Below are 15,127 nucleotides of genomic sequence, written 5' to 3'. Positions count from 1 at the left end.
AGTCTAGCATAAAATAAATTTAATAATAATTTAACTATAGCATAATTGTGCGCGCTTGAAAGGATCCAACAAATGCAAGTTCCGGGCAATGCGAGCAGGCGCCTGCTCTTGGCACAGCGCCAATCAAAGGCAAAAATGTCAAGCAGGCTGCATACGTAATACATAGGGCTTGGGCAGAGTCCCAAAATCTTGATAGGCAAATGCCATGCTAGTATTGACACTATGCCAACAATGAATTGAACATTAATTTTAATTGCTCACGAAGGCAAGCTGTTACCAAAGGGGCGGCCGAGTGTATTTCTGTTGACGATCAAGAATAATATTTAAAGTTAAAGAGCAATTATGATTTGGTTTAATGGAGGAATGACTGGAGGAGAGGTTTTAAGATTGCTAAGCCAAAAGCCAACGAAAATACAGCAATATTCCGGACTGTTTCCGAACCTCTAGCAAATGTTTTAATTGGGTTTAATGAGCCGCACAATCAAAATTTATTTGGCTAATTTATAGATTTTTTAATCCGGAAAAGCCAATTGAACAACAGCTAATAGATGAAGTGTAGAAACTGCATAGCGACTGATTTTAATCTGGAGTATGTGCTAATATCTAACTAGGGTAACTAACATGTGGTTCCAATTTTAATCGTTAGGTTAGCTCTGCTCTCCACTTCTTTGCTACAAAATTATATATATATATATATTTTTAGTATTCCTATCAAAAGTTTGGTACAAAACAAATTTTCAAATTTTACATTTTTTGAGAAAATTGTTCTTAAATCTAAGCCCATTAAATTCTCCACTACACATTCAGTTTTGGGTAAGACTGAATGGTGAATGCCAAGTCGATAGAAGAGAACAAATTATATCTAGATATATGTTCAGACATCCTGCTCAAGTCATTGCTCGAATAAACGACTATTTGGAGAGTTTCGAGAAACCATTGTATTCAAAAGAGATCAGACATCTCGTCCGTAATGTGCCTTTTAAGATTACCATCACACGCATAATATAAATGCTGTCATGCATATTAAAAACAAGGCGTGCGTATTAATTGTATTCGGCAGCCTTGAGTATTCAGCGTTTTTATGGCATCTGTTAATTTTTCAATTTAAAAACACAATGTCCTCGAACTACGTGTTGACATGTCGGGCTGAGGTAGCTCACCAGACAGAGTATTACCGAATTTAAATTAAAATATTTCAAGCAAACGAGTCAATGTCGTAAGCATCTACTATGTACCTGCATACTGGCTGTATACTACGGAGAATAGTATATAGTAGAGTGGTGGCAGCTTTCCACTCTGCCTTTACTTAGCAACACGCACTGAAAGTTAACTTGCAAGTGCAGGGCTAAAAAGAAAAAACCCAAAGGTCCAATGGGAGCCAAACTGCGCAAAAAATGTTTTGCTGCCATGACACCCGTAACGCTAACAAACTGAGCATCAATAAGCCGCGGCTCAATATCACGTGCCCGCACATACGAGTACGACGACTAGAATGTAGAACTTCCGGCTCGCCAACAAATTGCATCAGTCAACTCAATTTAAAAGGCCTGGATACGGCTTGCCCTCAAACACAGCTGTGTTAATAAAACTAGAAGCCGTTGAGCTGCCAAATTCAGGCAGAGTCCAAAACATCTGTGGCCATACACCCACTCATATCGCCGTGTGTTAGATTACGCCATTTGGAAAATGAATTTGCAAACATTTCCGGTGCTAAAATTTGGTCCAAATAATTTGTTGGACAAGCACAAGCGCCGGCATCACGGAAATTGGGCCGAGCTGGCTAAAGAAGGGCAGAGCTGGCTATGGCTGGATCGGTCCAGCCAGCGGCCAGTTAATTAATAATTACGCCTAGGCGTGCGGATGTGGTCGACAAAAAGAAAAGGTACGGTAGTACAGCGTACTGGAGGAGCGAAGGACGAACGTAATTGCCAATTAGACATCAAAGCGTGCACAGACGATAGAATTTAAGTGAGCATGACAAGCACCGCCCACAATTAGGCAATTGGCATTGCCCTGATTGTTGTTAGTTCCTGTCCTCGAACACTTACCTCGGGTGAGACGAAATAGCTGGGACTCTTCTCGATGGTGATTTGTCCTCGAAACGAGTGCGGCATCTTTTTCCGATACCATTCCAGGCCTTTCAGATAGTTCTCGTCCCGATCAAAGAAGTGCACCTCACCACCAGCCTTCTGGATGCGGGGGTGCAGGTAAAGCATCTCGAGCAGTGCCCTTGTGCCGCACTTCCGCACGCCAATTATGAGTGCCTTACGTGTCGAATTGTGGCCGGAAATGGAACAAAATGAACACGAAAATAGCACAAATTAGTTCCTTGGTATTACAAGTAGTTGTCCTCTTCGCAAATATTTTCGAACCGACTTTTTAGCCAAATGCCTGAGCAATTAGCCGACACATTTGCTGATACGGCTGCCATTGCTGCTGCTTCAGCTTCTGCTTCTGGTTCCGATTCTGCTTCTGCATTAATAAAACGAGGCGAATTACCTGAGGCAATCGTCGACTCGTCTTGGGGAAGTGCACGCGACTGGATGGAAAGACCATTGGATGACTCAACTGACTCGAGCTCGGCACCGGCTTCACAAAGACGGGCAGGTGATTAGTGGAGCTGCCATCGGGCATTCTGCTCCTGCCATCGCCGTTCTTCATGCCACCGAGCATGGAGAGGCGATGTCGTTCGTGCACCGCCTGAGCCGCTTGTATATTGTAGACAGCACTGTCGTACAGCACGTGGAAGGTGAGAAACAGCGAGATTAACATAACCGTTAGAAAGACAACGGCTAATTTTGGACGGGAGACGCCCACGACCAGTATGCAGTCCGTGTGCGACGTTTCTGGCCCCACCGGCCGCATGGCTGACTTCGGCAACCATCTGCAAAGAGACAAAATAGGCAGAAGGTAGCAATTAGTTCACCTGTCTATTTGTATAAATATATGTATGTGCACACACTACACTACACTACACATAAAAAAATTTGTAGAAAAACATTGTATTTAAAAATACTTTCCAAATTTTCGAAGAAATATCTATTACAAAAGAAATAGGCAATCAGATTTTTGAAAAACAATAATTATACATTTCTTCTAAAATGTTGATATCTTCTTATGTAAATAATCAAATGGCGAACACTTCAAACTGCCGTTGGAGTCTACTGCAGTCGATGAAGTTGCTTCAGAAGTTTATTCATTAGTTTTGGGTGCTCGTCCGTTTATTGGTTTTTTTTGTGTTCGGTCTGCTTTAATTAATTTAATGGATGTCCTTTCGCATCGAAACTTTCGCTCATGTTTGAGGGGGCTTTCACTAAGCTGATTAGAATTCAAATTGGAACGATAGGCCACCAACCACCACAATCTCATTGAATAGTCGAAGTGCGCGCTCATTCTTTAAGAATGACTCAGCCATCTAATGACGCCTTAAAGTGGCAACATACATATTTACGAAATTAGCCGTGGCAGCACCTAAACGTACTCCATTATAAGCGCTTCCGCTTAGACCGCAATAAACACTACTAGCACCCAGCTACCTACCTAGCTATTATTATCACAAGCATAGGTTGTGGGGATGCCACACAACCAGGCGTATACGTAACGCCGCCATCTAATGGATGACTTCATTTGCAGCATACCGGCAGTGTGTTGTGGGGCGGCACTTAAGAAAGCCGACGCATCAATGGTGCTGGTATCGGTGGCGTAGTCAGTGCCGCTGCCGCTGCCGCTGCTGGTGCCGGTGCCGGTGTTGGTAGACAGCCATTGGTTGGTTGGCTGGTTGGTTCATGGCTGTCAGCTGCTCTGTCTCTAAGTGCATTTTCATACACACCAAATGAGTATGAATGTGTGTGCGTGTGCGTGTGCATGTGTGTGTGTGTGTGATGTGGCAACAGGCAGTTTAATGCCACAGCACGCCGCACGACATTCGCATGCGACACCTCGTTAAAAGTAACGACACACACAGGCCGCAGTAGCAGTTGCAAGAAGAGTAAGACGACAAGGCAGTAGGTCGGCCCGACCCGGTCCAGCCAGCCCAGCCCAGCCCATTCCATCCCAGCCCGGCCCTCGACCGCATGAAGTCACTTCACAGTGGCATCTGTGGCCCACATTTCAAACGCAGTGCACTGCACCACAAGATGTCTGTGGCGTGCTTTAAGTTTTCCAATTTCAAGCCCTTACAGTTGCCAGTTGCCACAAGAGCACGGTTTGTTTAAACGTCAGTGCCTCACAGCTAAAACAAGCCCTAATACAGCGACACTAGACTGCAAAAATAATGGGACTTTGACGCGAAATAGGCGCTGCCACTTATGTGACGTTGAAGAAACTATTCCATCATCAAATGCTCGATTATTCATTTGTTATAGGATTATCTAAAGAGACTATGCCCCGTCTTACAGGTGTCACACACAGGTGTCAAAGATTCCGGAGATAGTTGCTCTTAGAAAGGAAAGAGAAGTTCGGTTGATAGCAGATGGAAATGATTATTATAAATTAAGCATAATTTTATTCTAGTTTATATATAAATCGGTTTTAAACTTAGTCGTGGAGATTTAATGTAACTGAAAGTTTTTTCAACTTTTTTTTATTAACATAAATATACAAATAGAAATAAGTTAGGGATAAAGCGATCTGCAATATATTATTATTCAAAATTTTGAATCAAATATTTCCATCGGATAGAAAGTAATCAGTTACTTCACGAAAATAATGTAAAGTATTGTCTATTTGTACTGCTTTATAGCAAGCATAGATCTTTCGTCGAGACTCCATAAGCCGAAATAGAAGGCGAAATGCCGAAACATTGCCAAAACCCGGCCTAGTTTAATGTATTTCTAAACAACAATTAGGCAAGTCTTCACTTTAATTTTGACACTTCTACATTAACGGTGGATCACGGAAGAAAACTGCATATAAGCCACGGTCGATCTCAAGGCAACGTTAAACTGTAAACTTCCTGATAATTATGTATAACTAAAAACCAATGCTAGAAGTATTTCCTGCTTTTAAAAATGAACTTTACGTTAAGCGAGAGCAAGTGCATTACAATGCATTTGCGCAATTCATTTTACTTAGTATCTGGTCTGTAGTATAGCTATTATGGAATTAAACAAAAAGCCCAGGTTGAATGTGAAATTGAATTTTTATTACAGTATAGCCACAAACGCAATTTCATGTCGTGTCGTATATTTATGTCGCTTCCACATATGCTGGCATTTTCTATGACACTGTGCGGAAAAATAAACTACAAAACAAAATTTAAATTTTATGACAGTCTAGCTATAAAGGCCGTTCAGCAGAAAATGCAATTTGCAACAGCTGGTGCTGTTGACAAACCCAGCGTTTAGTAAAGTTTTTTTCTTTTTTCCACATGCTTGCTTTTCATTTCTACTAACAAGCTAAATTTTTAGCCCAGCATAAGCTTAATGATTAGTTAGTCAATGAAGAACTCAATACGATGTATTACTGAAAACTGAATGCCATATATGTACATGCCCAATAAATGGTTCTCACATTTCTATTAAATTTAAATTTGCGTTTCATCTAAAACGTATAAATGAGAAAGTTGAAATGGTTTTCTCATAAATAACACTATTTTAAGCTAGAATCAAAATTCACAATCATCCTAACTTTGCACGAAACTCTCCACAAAATTGAATACATATAATTACCTATATAAAATATAGTTGTGATGTGAAGTGTTTTATTTTGGGAAATTAATATCTAGCTTGGCATGGATAAACATATAAGTAATCGATTTTTTAAACATTTTTATGTTAAGAAACAAGATTTCAACTTAAAAAAAACACATCATGCGTAAATAAGTCGTTACGGAAAAAAGTTAAGTCATATAATGGATTTTTGATAAGCCTTTACTCGGTTCGGCGGACATATACTTGTATTGTTTAGGGAGCTGAGCTTAACAGATAAGCTGTCTGCGAAAATTACAAGTTAGCAGCGAAGCGACTTAAAAGCTTAATTCAGGCCGGATGTTCCCCCATGCTTAAAAAAAAAGAGCACGCCAAAACAAAGCGATAGAATAGTGCAAAACAATAGGAAAGTTGTTGTTGCTGCAGACCTGTGGATTATGTCTATGTGCACCGATTCTTGGCGCGAGCCAGAGCTGCAGGCACAATTAAATATAACGAAACCATATTGAATGCAAGTGTGCCGCATATACATACTTTACCCCGCCATTACAAACACTGGATATTTACAAAGTGTGGACTCATGAAACTCATGGATTGCTTAGATATGCGACGCCAAAATGCAACCTCTCTGGCCTGTGGAATTGGCCCGAGTCGATGAGCGTTTGATGCGCCTTGCAATTTGAATTGCTATACATACATACATATTTACATACATACATACATACATACATACATACATACATACATACATACATACATACATACATACATACATACATACATATGTATTGCGGTCATTGCTGAACGACTGCAGATTGGAACAAGCCGAGGAAATCTGACTATGTAATGCTCTATAATTGAGTTTTGCAGCCGCTTATTTCTTTTCTTGCTGAATTCAAAAATCAAATGCTAAGCATAACCGATATGCAGAGATTTCTTATTCGTACAGACAGGCGGGCAGACATAGCTAGGCATATGGACCTGCCTCGTCGTATTGATCCACCTTCTGCGTGTTAAATAAATGGATGGGCGAACAAAGAAACGCTTCTGTCTGCACTTGCTCTCAAGCGTAATAGTCTGTTGGCATTTAATACTCACAGGATATCCAGAGGCAGCTTCACGGAACAGTCGCGCAGCGTAGCCTGCTGATGTGTCGCCTGCTGCTGAAATTGCTGCCGCTGGTGGTACTGCTGCAGCTGTTGCGTGTGGTTGCTGTGGTGACTGCTGAGGTGGCTGCTGTGATGGCTGCTGTGGTGGCTATTGTGCGGATGATGCTGATGCTGTAATAGCTGTTGGTATTCGGGTGGCTGTTCATGATCTGCATGATGTTGCAAGGGCGGCTGCTCGTACGTTGCATTTGCGGAGCTGCTGTTTCCACTGCTGCTGCTGCTGCCTGCTGCGCGTCTTTTGGCAGCAGGCATTGGGCCGGTAGAAGGCGGCCAAAACAGCCGAGGTTACAGTTGCCTCAAAGAACAGCTAATTGGCTGCGTCTGCGACGTTGAATGCCATGCCGTGCGATACGATAAATAGAGCCAATGAATGAGTGAATGAAATAAAGCGAAATGAAAGGAAGCGCCTTCGCTGCCTTCGCTGCCTTTGGACGGCTTGGCTGACGGCTGATTTATGGCCGCTAGCTGTGCTCTTTTCTGCGTCTAATTAAATTTCTGCAGCCGGATGAAAAGTTGTATCGACCCCGAAACTTTGGAATCTGTGGCTTAACGCCGAATTCGGTTTTAATGATCTGGAAAAGTATTGTACTTGTAGTATCAAAGACTGTTCGATTGCTTGTTGACTTGACTTTCTCATCTAACTGTTGCTGCAGTTTGACTTTTCTTCGCTTTCATTTTTGGCAGATCGGTTGTTCATGTTTTTATTTCTGCTGTGGCTCCTGCTGGTCAAAGTTTTTCGCATTGTTTCATTTAAATTTTGGTGATATTCTTGTTGTGCATTGCTCCATTGTTGCATTTTCTTTAGCCGCTGGTGCGACAGCTGCCCGACAGTTTTGGACTTTGCCGTTGTCGAGCTGGCATATTTCAATTATATTTTGTAACATTTTATTATGTGTAGTTTTTATCTCACAATACACTCAGTTTACCGCTGAATTTCGTTCGCTGTTGTACTGTAATGGAAGAGAATATGACATAAAGTGTTAGTTTAAGTGAATTGTTAATACAAATTGGAATGGGGAGCAAGCTGAATGTATAATATGCATGACAAGTATTTGAACTTAGGAACACCTCATGAATTACGGTCGCTCATTTGTCTATTTAATGATACACTGTATCCAACATGTTCTCGACCAAAGTCGCCGGTTGTACGCTCAGCACCGATTGTGAAAGCGCTAATGAAGCGAATGTGTGTTGGGTTGAAGACCCCAACTCGAACAAAACAGCTCGATTTGCTGCGGCATCTTGAAATACAAAGAGCTCAATGAAATTATTCTAGTCGCAAAATATATTCCGTTCATCGCACGAGTGCCACAGCGCAACCATGGTTTTAACTAAGCTGATTGATGCCTTGAATCAACCCTATGCAGGTAGTAGTTACAAGTATACAAGTATTTCCATTCAATATTGATTGATCTACAAGTATATAATAATTGATCTCCTTTTTTCAGATTCCATTAAACTGCCTCTTGCTGTTTCTCCATGGCCCATGCTATGCATCGTCTCATTATATTTGTTCTTTGTGCTGAGACTGGGCCCGCAATTCATGTCGTTTCGAAAGCCGTTCGAGCTACGACGGACTATGCAATTCTACAATGTCGCTCAAATTATCTATAATGCATTAATTTTCACAAGGGTAAGTAGTTGCCGCAGCCCTTGTCTGCAAGAACAGCATTATAAATTGCCAATTCGTCCTTTTTAGGGAGTCTACTTTCTGTTTGTGGAGAAGCCCTATAACTTCAGTTGCATGTCGGTGCTGCCTGAGGACCATCCATTAAAATCAACTGAGCGCCTCATGGCCTATTCGTATTACGTCAACAAATTTCTAGACCTGTTCGATACCGTGTTCTTTGTGCTCCGTAAGAGCTATAAGCAGATAACCGTTCTCCACGTCTTTCACCACGTATTGATGACAGTGGCTGGCTACATGGTTCTGCGATATCACGGCTATGGCGGACATCCCTGCATAATGGGACTCTTAAACACATTCGTACACATTGTCATGTACACCTACTATTATTTATCGGCAAAACATAGGGGTGTCAAGGAGAACATCTGGTGGAAAAAGTATATAACCATCTTGCAGGAAGTGCAGTTCGTCGTCATCTTTGCGCACAGCATTTGGACATGGATTCAGCCGAATTGTGGCACACGTGGAGGCATTCTATATCTAACCACATCCATGTCGGTGGTGATGATGATAATGTTCACCAACTTCTATATACACTCCTATATACTAACGAACAAACAACCCAAAACACAAGCCAAGCAGCAATGATACTTGTATATATCAAATCCTATCTGTACATATAGGATTATATATGTATATACATACATAAGTACCAATTTGTATGGCCTTTAATTTTTTCGAATTTTCCCCACCCCGAATAGCAGTATAACACTAAAATATGGAAAAATGCACGAACAAACAAATAATTAAGAACACAAATTTTTATCCCCCTTACAACTGTAAAAATATGAATCGCTCTATTTATTTAAGCTTACAAATGCTTTAATTGTACAAGGTAGAAGAGTACCTGTACCTCAAAGGTACAAGACTAAATTGGGTTTGCGGGAATTGAAAAAAGTAACAGACAGAAAGTATATATATATAAATATATATATTCTTAATCAGCATGGCCGATGCCCTATAGGGGATTTTGCGTAACGCCGTTTGTATTAATAATCACCTATGTATATCTTGGAGTCACATTTTCCATTGCTATTTTTTTAAATCAAATTTGCAAATTACTTTTGTTAGCGATTATGTGTCCATAGTGATTATGTGCCGTTTTATCTTGATCTGTCAATTTGAAAGGAAGTTATAGAAATAAAAGTAATCTCTGCTAAGTTCTGTGCGCAGCTGTTGTTGTTGTTGCTGCCTTGGCGCAACTCTTTACAATGCCCATATGTCACTCCTCGGATCCTTCAGTAACTTCTTCGATGTGCCTTCTCAATTGAAGCCACATGACTATTGGGGTGTTTGTGAAACGATACGCATAGGGTTTGCCGAGAAATGGTTTGCAGTGTTTTGGGAACCAAACGAGATTCGATTTTTTCGAGGCACACAGGTTCTCCTCAAAATTGTGTTCACTGATGCTTTCAAAAAGCCGCATCAACAATGTTTCAAGTTGTCAATCTATGTTTTTGGAAGACCTATTTGCTTAACGTGTTGTTCAACAGTTAAAGTTGTTGTTGGTCTCAGATGTGGTTCGCCTTTAATGCTTTTTCGATCTTCTTTAAATATTTTTATACTCTGTACATGAATGCATGTATCTGGTAGAAGGTGCGTGAAATTCTTTGTTTTCGCTCTTCCTTCTATATTTCGTTTGTGGTATGCTTGATCTGATCTTGAGCAAAGAGTTTTACAAAAGTACCGCCAGCTTTTCCCGTTATGTTGTTTTAGAAGACAACGTTGGCTTTTGTGAAGGAAATACTTCTAAATAAGTAGGACAGATTAGTTTGCGTTCATATGCAGATAGTTTATCTTTATATATAGAATTCTGTTCAAACTATAGAAATAATTAAAAATAAGTAAAATAAATATTTTTAGGCAACCTCACAAAATGTGTATTTCAAAATTTCCACACATATGTACAGAGTATTCCAAAGTCGTGACACCCGAACTTAGCCGGTCCATTTCTTCAACAGTTTTATTGTTTTGGGTACAGAAATTTAATTATTTAGGTAGGCAATGACAAAATTTGAATGAAATTGTTACACAGTTGACAGTGCTGCCAACCTATAAATAATAGATTTCTCTCTATCGGACCAACCGCTCGGTTTCGTCTTTTTCCGTGTTATTTTTTATTAAAGATCTGTCCTGGATTGTACAATTATTACATTTTACGTATCAATACGTGTGTGTATGTGTGTGTGTGAGTGTGTGTGTTTGTGTGCTGTACAGAGTTGAGCGAAAGCAGTAACAGCAACCAAAGCTGCTGCCAGAGGAGAATCTGGACGCCAAGTTCGGTAATTTCAACTTTAACACACTCTGAGATCCTTGCATTTATACGGAGCGACGGACAAACTGACGGACATGGCTTTATTGTAATTTATTTATTGTAATTTATTGTAATGCTGATCAAGAATTTATACATACATATATACTTTGCGAGGTCTGCTTGTGTAACAGTCAGAACGTTTTATTTATTATTATAGCCTGTACCCAAAGGGTGAAAGGTCATGTCCGTCCGTCCGTCCGTCCGCCCGTCCGTCCGCCCGTCCGTTTGTATGAGCGCAAGGATCTCAGAAGGTACAAGAGCTAGAATTACCAAACTTGGCATCCAGGTTCCCCTAAGCCCTAGGCAGGTCAAGTTTGTTCATTTTTCCCGATGCACCCCCCTCTCCTCTCCTATTCACGATTTTCTATAACTCCCGTAATTCTTGGAATTTTAAACTAAAATTTGGTAGACACATCCAGTTAGTGATTATATATTCGTATACCAAGTTTCATTATGATAGGATCAGAAAGAAAGTTATAGCCATATAATCATGCCCAATGCACACATACATACATATGTACAAGTACACAAACACGCATAGACACGATTCTGATGTAAATGTAAATGTATGTATGCATGTATGGAATATTTTATATTTAATTTAGTTAATTAATTTAATTAATTAAATAAAATTAAATTAATTAGTTAATTTAATTTCTTTTTTTTGTGGGGTGGTACAGGGTATTTAAGAGTTGAGCCTGCTCGACTTTAGCATTCCTTCCTTGTTTTTTAATAATTTAATTTTTTTTATTTAATTTTTTTTTTTTTAATTTTTCTTTTTTGTGGAGAGTGCAGGCTATTTTACTGTCGGGCTTGCTCGACTGTAGCGTTCAATCTTGTTTTACTTTCACTTTGTACCTATCAGCTACGGAGTAAAAAACAGTGGAGTGGAGCAAGCCCGACAGTGAAATACCCTGTACCCACACCCACGAATAAAAACAAACATTTAAAATAATATTTAAAATATTAATTTAAAAAATTTTTTATTTATTTACTTAATTAAATAAATACATACATAAGTGGAGACATATGGTTATGTACAGTTTGAACTGTAAACAAAATTAACGAAGGGTTTAGGCGAACCTGGATAGTTTGGTAATTTTAGCTCTTGTACTTTCTGAGATCCTTTCGTTCATACAGACGGACATACGGTCATGGCTTTACCGACTCTTCTTGTCTTACTGATCAATATGTACTATATACACTTAATTCTGTTTTACACGGCCCAACCAATTCGAACCAATGTAGCGTGTAAAAACAGAATTACGTATATACTTTTGGGGGGGTACCACGACTTTTCTGTGTGTTACATACATTTGCACTAAACTAATGTATCGTTTCACCCCTTGGATACAGGGTATAAAGAGACAAAGAGACAACAATTGGAGCAACATGAGCTTTCTTCATTTATTTTTCAGTAGCGTCGCGACAGTCGCGTCTATAGCCTTCCCTCGAATAAAACGATTAGCTGACACGTTTTTGTTAAAATTTATAAAAATGAGCTGGAGGGTGTTCAATATTTTCAATCTACCACTGGCAGGTTAGTGCTTTGAACTGACAAATTATCCAAAAATCAAGAAAGGAAAGGAAAGGGCGTACGCAGGGGGCAACAAATTTTGCCATATTGTATAAAGTCGACCACACGTTCAATATTATGGCGCACTTTTTCGCATTTTTTAAATGCATCATGGATTATTTAATCAAAATTTGAATTTTTGCCCACCCTTTTGTAAAAGCTGCGTACACCCTAAGTTTGATTACTCTAGCTCTTAAACTTTGTGAAACATTGACTAGTATACCCTTTTACTGTTTGTACAAGTATAATTAAAAACAACTATCATCCATTTCCTATAGATCCGTTTCCCTTGCCGCTTATCACATCTCCATGGCCTGTTATTTGTATACTCTTGGTGTATTTATTGTTCGTCCTAAAACTTGGCCGAATATTTATGGAGAATCGTGAGCCATATGATGTGAAGAAATTAATGATGGTGTATAATATCGTCCAGATTTTTTATAACGCTTGCATATGTTGTCTTGTAAGTAAAATAAATACTTGTATATCTCTTTTATAGCTGATGTATAACAACATTTTTTTCACAAAGGCTATTTATTGGCTGTTTATTAATCCAATGTATGATTTCCAATGCATGGAGACTTTAGGCCTTGATCATCCTGAGAAGATTTGGGAGCGCATGACAGCCTACGCCTATTTTATCAACAAAATCCTAGATCTGGCGGATACTGTATTTTTTATTGTGCGCAAAAGCTACAAGCAGATCACCACTCTTCATGTCTATCATCATGTTATTATGGTGTTGTCCACTTACATGGTGGAACGCTTCTACGGACCAGGAGGCCACTTTAATGTACTGGGGTTGCTCAATAGCTTCGTTCACGCCATTATGTACTTCTACTACTTACTCTCCTCACTATATCCACAACTTAAGTCCAGTTTCTGGTGGAAGAAGTATATTACCATCATACAAATTATACAGTTCACCATTTTAATTCTCCATTCATTATATGTTCTTCTGTTCTCAAGGAACTGTGGTTTTCCCAATTCTTTGCTTCTTATGATAATAGCACAAAACTCAATAATAGGCTTCATGTTTATTAAATTCTATATTAATACCTATATTAGGCCTCAGAAAAAGAAAGAAGAGTAGCGGTTCGCACATTATCGTTGTTATATCAATCAACCAGTTAATAAAGCTCAACTTATCTTTGCTATTCAGTTAAAACTTTATCAACTATAACAAGTTTTCTTGTAATACTTGTACTATGAATAACACAGCACCAATATACTCTTATGCTGAAAATGCGCACCGATTTCGGTTTTTAATGAAAACACCAACGAAAATTTGCATAGAACTGCATTCCAGTAAAATATAGAAGCAGAAACCGGCACTTTGACACGACCCTTGCACATATAATTTAATTATATTTTATATATGTATTGGAAAGCATTTAGATCTAAGCTTTGGAATGATTTCCAGTCCCAGTTGAATAGACAGTTATTATTATTATAATACTATTTCTTTTCACAACATAAACTCAATCGCTTGATTTAGCAGCTTCTATCTGCATTTATTGAAACTACTCACAAAAATATATAAATACAAATTCATATATATGGGATGTAGTATATAATACAAGAAAGCTACACAACTACACCCAATCGGTTGCACATAACAAGTCGTTTTTCGCATGGAAGCCTTGACGCCTTTGGCATGTCAAATCAACTGGTATTGAGTTCGCAAAACTGGGGCTATAACGCTGGCAAAACTATACAAAAAGGAATCTAAAACAGCATTTTTTAGCTCGCATGCAGATGCTGCATTTTGTCGAAACAATTCAATTCCTTGCTGCACAAAACTGCCTCGAATATGGCAAATATCGAATTGAAAAAGACCCTCACTCCCCAGCACAATGCTGACGACAGCAGCGAGCACGTTTGAATAAATCCACTTACTTATATTCATAGTATGTATATTTTTGCCCTTTACACGTCTCCAAAATAAAAAAAAGACAACGTCAATCATTTGGCAAGGAAAAAGCATGCATTGTGCATAGCAATTACATGTATGTGGTATAAGTAGTGTGTATAGTATTTACCGCAGAATAAAATATTCGCCTATTTGTTGATATCCAATCGTGAGTCGCTTGGCTATAGAATAGGGGAGCTTTCTTTATGTTTTCAGAAAGACATAAAAATACTACATTAACATACGTACGAGATTATGAAAAATAAAGTTAAAACAAAAAAAAGAACTTTAAAAAAATGATTTAAAAAATTTAATAAATTAATTAACTAATATACCCTACTATGGTACTTTGGATTAAATTAGAAATTAACTTTATAAAATGTATTATTGCATTGCCTCATAATTATTTATTTATTTATTTTAACATTTGTAACTTAGAATTAATCCTAAATCACAAAATTTTATACATATAAAAAGTTTATGTATAGCCAGAGCAACGAAGGCATTCAGGCTGTGCCTCATAATTAAATAACTTTATTAGTCTAAATACAAGTATATACCCCAGTTTAGATCACAAAATTAGTTGCATATATATATATATATTAAAAACCTCAGTGAATGTTTAGGTGAAAAAAAGTTAGAACAAAGTAGAAGTAATTCTCTTCTTTTCTGGTACTAATCATTTACATATCTAATTAATCAGGCTCAATTTTTTTTAGTTTTAACGGACCAAAACATACGATGGACATCGCATAAAAACTATGCCCATAATTAGAGATCATATTTCTATTTGAGAGCCTTGTCTTTGAATACTTTTCACT

At 38.6% G+C, this 15,127-nt stretch overlaps 3 protein-coding genes across 4 annotated transcripts in view; 2 read left to right on the top strand and 1 right to left on the bottom strand.

Moving 5' to 3' along the window:
- The window catches only part of LOC115621320, a 48,196-nt gene that overhangs the window by 3,322 nt on the left and 29,747 nt on the right, over positions 1 to 15,127 (bottom strand). Inside the window, exons 1-4 of one of the 2 annotated variants that reach the window (XM_030514950.1) lie at positions 7,886 to 8,013; positions 6,747 to 7,767; positions 2,500 to 2,884; positions 2,049 to 2,264 (exon numbers count right to left, since the gene is read on the bottom strand). In XM_030514950.1, coding sequence (XP_030370810.1) covers positions 2,049 to 2,264; positions 2,500 to 2,884; positions 6,747 to 7,069 — 924 coding nt within the window. In that variant the 5' untranslated portion in view covers positions 7,070 to 7,767; positions 7,886 to 8,013. Of the gene's footprint in view, positions 1 to 2,048; positions 2,265 to 2,499; positions 2,885 to 6,746; positions 7,768 to 7,885; positions 8,014 to 15,127 lie in introns of those variants that run through there. The other variant, XM_030514942.1, reaches the window with a different exon arrangement.
- LOC115621355 (elongation of very long chain fatty acids protein F-like) lies at positions 8,000 to 9,520 on the top strand. Its single transcript, XM_030514982.1, has 3 exons — positions 8,000 to 8,184; positions 8,266 to 8,450; positions 8,517 to 9,520. The coding sequence occupies exons 1-3, from the start codon at positions 8,139 to 8,141 to the stop codon at positions 9,090 to 9,092; spliced, it is 807 nt and encodes a 268-aa protein (XP_030370842.1). The 5' UTR covers positions 8,000 to 8,138; the 3' UTR covers positions 9,093 to 9,520.
- Positions 12,247 to 13,562, top strand: LOC115621366 (elongation of very long chain fatty acids protein F-like). Its single transcript, XM_030514994.1, has 3 exons — positions 12,247 to 12,358; positions 12,673 to 12,857; positions 12,924 to 13,562. Exons 1-3 carry the CDS (start codon positions 12,316 to 12,318, stop codon positions 13,485 to 13,487), a joined length of 792 nt encoding a protein of 263 aa, XP_030370854.1. The 5' UTR covers positions 12,247 to 12,315; the 3' UTR covers positions 13,488 to 13,562.

Source organism: Scaptodrosophila lebanonensis, unplaced genomic scaffold, assembly GCF_003285725.1.
Source record: "Scaptodrosophila lebanonensis strain 11010-0011.00,11010-0021.00 unplaced genomic scaffold, SlebRS2 tig00000001-arrow-pilon, whole genome shotgun sequence".
Classification (NCBI taxonomy): domain Eukaryota; kingdom Metazoa; phylum Arthropoda; class Insecta; order Diptera; family Drosophilidae; genus Scaptodrosophila; species Scaptodrosophila lebanonensis.
This window is presented reverse-complemented; position numbering and strand designations above follow the sequence as displayed.